The 5162-nt window shown below is 36.2% G+C and overlaps 1 protein-coding gene across 1 annotated transcript in view; it reads right to left on the bottom strand.

The window, feature by feature from the left end:
* The window catches only part of LOC101658515 (solute carrier organic anion transporter family member 1B1), a 67199-nt gene extending 62910 nt beyond the window's left edge, over window positions 1-4289 (bottom strand). The window contains exons 1-2 of the mRNA XM_004713806.4: window positions 4213-4289; window positions 1020-1163 (exon numbers count right to left, since the gene is read on the bottom strand). Coding sequence (XP_004713863.2) covers window positions 1020-1103 — 84 coding nt within the window. The 5' untranslated portion in view covers window positions 1104-1163; window positions 4213-4289. The remainder of the gene's footprint in view (window positions 1-1019; window positions 1164-4212) is intronic.
* Window positions 4290-5162: the final 873 nt, after the last annotated feature.

Raw genomic sequence — 5162 nt, 5'->3', positions numbered from 1 at the left:
CAGTGAGTGTCTGGAAAAGAATGAGGGCAACATATATACAAACATGCCTGATTCAATTCATGAATGGATTGTGATCAGAGCTGTAGGAGCCCCCAATAAAATGATTTTTTAAAAGATATATATGTCTTACAGATAATATATATACCTTTTATGTGCTGCTTTGTGTGTGCACTTATATTTCTGAAGGAGCCCTGGTGGCACTGTCTAGTATGCATTGGAATGCTAATCTCAAGGCTGGCAGTTCAAAGCCACAGGTTCTCGGCAGGAGCAAGGTGAATATCTGCTCCTGTAAAGATTTACAGCCTCAGAAACGTGTCAGGGGAGACAAGTCCCTGGAGAAGGACATTGTGTTTGGTAAAATAGAGTGGTAGCAAAAAAGAGAAAGGCCCTCAGGGAGATGGCTGCCCCCATGGGGCCAAGCAAAGACCAAATGGGGGGATGGCCCAGGATTGGGCGCAGGGGCACTCTGTCTCGGAACTGACTCAATGGCACCTGAGAGCACAACAACATGAATCAGGATTACCTGGCTTGATGGTAGAATTTTGTTATATGCAATTATTTATAATATCATACATAATGATATATAATATTATGACATATATAGCTCTATATTATCAAGACTATAGACCAATTAATAGACCAATAGGCCAAAGACCAATTTTCCAAATTACCAAATATGTAATTTTTGGTGTTGCATATTATTCATCAACAACATTTTCTTTTATTATTCTCACATTAACAAATATCTTTGGCTCCATCAGGGAATAAAAAATGCTATCAAACTATTTCTAAATTTCACCAGTATTAAAGTTCCAAACACCTGAAATATCACCAATGAAATAATGTCATCAGATATACAGATAGATTTAAATGAAGACGTGCATTTTAAAAATGTTTTAATGTGTACTTTAATGAGAGCTAATTTGAGAAACAATGCTCTTCTTAACTTATAGACTTTTAAAAAATTGATACATTCCCCATTTACTTATTTCAGTTTGGAAATATGAAACTCATTCCACCTTGAATCCATCGCAGCATCTAGCTTTCCTTTTGCTGGCTGGCTGTTCCTCTGTTGCTGCATTCAAAGGATGATTTTGGTCCATCTTTGTACTACAATTATCAATAGAATGTTGTCATCAATTCTTGACTAGAAATGATTGCCTCTGAGGAGGGGAAAATTAAAACAGATCAATTTCATCTTAATTGTATGCTATTCAGAAATAAGAAAAGTTACAACATCAATCATCCAAACAATTAATCCACTAATAATCACTCGGGGGTCTAATGTATTTAGTAGGATAGAACTAAATACAAAAGGAAAAGGAGAATTAAAAAACTAAAATAAATATGCACAGCCCCAGCCTAAAGGGAATTGTAATTTAGTTGGTTTGATAAAGTCAGGGAGGGAAAGTCAGAACAAGTGAGTAAGACAATGTAGACTCACACAGTCGATTGTGTGAGCAAAATGTTAAATTGCAGAATTTAAAAAGAAAACAAAATCTACATAAATACATAATAAATACTTACAAGAAAAAATTCATTTAATTTGTCTTTATAGTTTTACAAAGTACCAGACAATGCTTTGCACATAGTAGATATTCAAAATGTAATAGAATGAATTATTGTTGGAGTGACCTAAGAAGGCCCTTGGAGGGCCCAGTTTGTCCTCTAGCTACCTAAAGGGGTGGCTTATATGTACCAAACACCTGCACATTGGCTTCCTTAAGGATTGTAGTCAAGAAAACTCTATAGATTTCTTCTACTTCGCAACACACAGAGACACCATGAATTGGAACTGACTGGACATGAATGGGTTTGATTGGGTTTTAAAGATGATTTCCTATGAGAGATGCCACCAGAACCAGTCTCAGGGAGGAGGGAGGATATGGATTTCTCAAAAAGATAACGTGAGCTCCAAGTACTTCTCAGAGACTCTGGAGATACTTGACTCTAACCTCATTTTGATAGAACATGAATTTTGTTCATTTATTTTGAAATAGAAAATATATGCATATAATTTAAAATGACAAAGACCGAAAAGTGATGTAGAGAATATTTTCCCTCTGAACCCTGCCTCCCCAGATGTCTACTTTCATATCGTGGAAACTAATGTTATCCGTCTTTAATAATCTCAGCAGAGCTGAAAGAGCCCTGGTGGTGTAGCAGGTACAGGTTGAGCTGTGATTCCCAGGTTTGGCAGTTTGAAACCGCCTGCAGCTCCACGGGAAAAAGACTGGGTTTACTACTCCCACAGTTACACTCTCCTAATCCCGCAGCATGTCACTCTGAGCTAGCATGGACGCATGGCAAGGAGTTTGTTTGTTTTTCTTATCACAGTTATGTTATATTTATAAATGAATACTTAAGTTTGCTCTTTAAAAATATATGGGAGCATTCAATATAGTGCTCTCTACCTTTATTTTTTTTAACTTTGTGAATTTGAGATTGTGAATTTGGTACAGATTTACAAAATAGATCATCAGTTTTACATTCAACAATTGATACATTTTGTGTCAACTCATCCATTGTCACTTCCCCCGTAAGCCATCCCTTCTCCCACTTCCTCCCTCGGTGCCCAATTTCCATTCCTCCTTCTTTCCTAACCCTCTGAACTTTGTCCTTGAAAATATGCTGACGTTTTCAGCTTCATTGGCCAATTTTCCCAATATGGGAGGGAGTTCAAATCAGACCTGCAGAATGACTAAGGGCCTACCCAGTCTTGGGGGCTCTACCAGTCTAGATCCAACCAACGAGTCTAGTCTCATAATTTTGAGCTTTGTTCCACAAAGAACCCTATCTAAAGATTAATAAAGTGATATACGTAGTTCATTAGATTTCATTTTGTAAGTAGAAAAATGATACTTTCACTAAGCTTCAGAAACCTATTCTTGTTTATATATGTGTATAATAGCATGTTTAATATCTAAAATCCTTTTACATGCAGACAACCAAGCACAGATATATGGATATTAGTTATGCAGCAATGATAGAATATGTTTTAAGTATATTTTATTTATCATTTAATTGACAAGGATTGAGTGTCTGCTACTAAACAAAAACCAAAACCAAATCCTCTGCCCTTGAATCAATTCTATCATCAAAATTCTATGAATAAATTTCGACGTAGAACAGGTAGATAGCGTCCCTTTCATTTTCGATACATTTCTTTCACCTGTGGAACAAATATTTGGTGAGGCTCTTACCTCTCAATCACGGGCTTTGCTTTTTGTGACTGACTCATTCTGTCTCTTATCCTTCTCCTGAGCCAACACATTTAGCTTCTTAGACCCTTTCAAAAGTTCCTGAATCATAAACAATGAAGCTCGTATTTTCACTCTATCTAAAATTAAACCAGACCTAGTGTGTAGTGTCATTTCTCAATGCGTCCACGATCACCCTCAGTCATATGGAACCACTGTCTCCCTATGACCAAAACACCCCAGTAATTCTGCTCTCCTCTTATGTACGTCTTCTTCACTCTTCCCCCCGCCGCTTTCCCTCCTCTGGTTGTGATTCTGCCAAACTCTACTCTCTGATATTCTCCCTGTGACTCTTAGTTATGACAACTTCTGCCGCACTGCCGATCCCTGGAAGCACAGAACTTGCGCGGTCTCCTCCTCCTCTGCCTCTATGTTTGTGAGTTCCTCACAAATCCTGCAAGCCCCGGGCAGCTCCGTTATGGAGGAACCTGCCTTTTGGAAGTCCACGAATCTCCTTTCCTGCCACAGTGGAGGTCATTCAGTAACCTTGAGAGTCCTTCCTTTCCTGTTCAATAACTAACACCCCTCCACTTCTTCCAGGAAGGTAGAATGAAAAAAAACAAGGGGTCTGATCTAATAACTTGGTGAAATTAATAAAAATAATTGTCATGTAGCAATTTTAGGAAGGCAACCAGAAGTTCATTTGTTTTCTAGAAATGCGTGGTTCAGTTTGTCTAGAAAGTAAATAGAAACAGGAACTCAATTTTATTTTGTAATTATGACATATGCCTATAATTAATTCTTAAAAATATATAATTCTAATGGTTGTCTATGTCCAGAAAATATATTTGATTACTTTCAATATCTACTACATTATTCAATAGCTACTACTATATTACTACATAATAAATTTGTAGTCTTTAATATGATTATTAAAATACTTTTTTCTTTGACATTTGGGAAGAATTCTTATGTATAAGTGTTAAAATTAGAGAATTTCAAAAGCTCTTACCTAGACTTAGAATCCTACAGCAACTCCGACATCACGACGTCCATTCCTTTACCTGTTACTAAAATCCCTTGATAGTCAGCTTTTTCACCCTTTCTTTTTTTGTTAGTCTAATGATGATTAACCACCTCTTTAGGTCGTTGACCTAGACAAATAGAAGAAAATTGCCTAGCTAATTCTAGAAGTCTGCTATTCCTATATTCCTATATTTTAAATGTTATATCAATACTTTCTCAGAATTTATAACTTATTTTAAGTTAAAAATAATTTTTACTTCAAAAAATGCTTGTATTTGGTTATGCAATTAAGTAGACTATATAAGGTTTTTTCTTTTGTTTTGTTTTTAAGGAATACAAATATATCAGATTATCCCAGGTATTTAAAACTCTTTCAAAACAAAGGAATCCAAAGAAAATTTCAAAATGGGTTTTCAAGTTATTTGAGAATTCAGAGAATCAAAAGATACTCTTTTTCCTTGGCTCTTGAATACAATTTTAATATGATGAGATTGGCTTGAAGATGGGAAAGTAGCGATGCAGTACGGGATCAATTATCTAAATGATTTCTAAATACTTACAAAAGTCAAGATTAGTTTGCATAATAGGTTGCTTATATCAAAACATAAGGAACAGAAGTCAACAGTCTCTTTCTATGGAGTTGGTTTCTTGAAAAGGGAAGACTTGCACCTACTCGAAACTTTTCTTGAATAGAAGTAAAGTGCAATTCATTTTTTCATTCACTTACTCAAGTATTGCTATATTTGATAGCCTATTTTACCCTGGTGGTGTAATAAGTTAAGGGTTGGACTACCAACCGAAAGGCTGTTGGCTCACATCCACTATCCTTTTCTCAAGAGAAAGACTAGATTTACAGCCATGGAAACCCGAAGGATAGTGCTACTCTGTCGCATAGTGTCTCTGTGAACGGGAATTGACTCAGTGGCAGAGCTCTTG

This window comes from Echinops telfairi, unplaced genomic scaffold (genome assembly GCF_000313985.2).
Source record: "Echinops telfairi isolate 266 unplaced genomic scaffold, ASM31398v2 ScPeMD7_21;HRSCAF=78, whole genome shotgun sequence".
NCBI lineage: Eukaryota > Metazoa > Chordata > Mammalia > Afrosoricida > Tenrecidae > Echinops > Echinops telfairi.
This window is presented reverse-complemented; position numbering and strand designations above follow the sequence as displayed.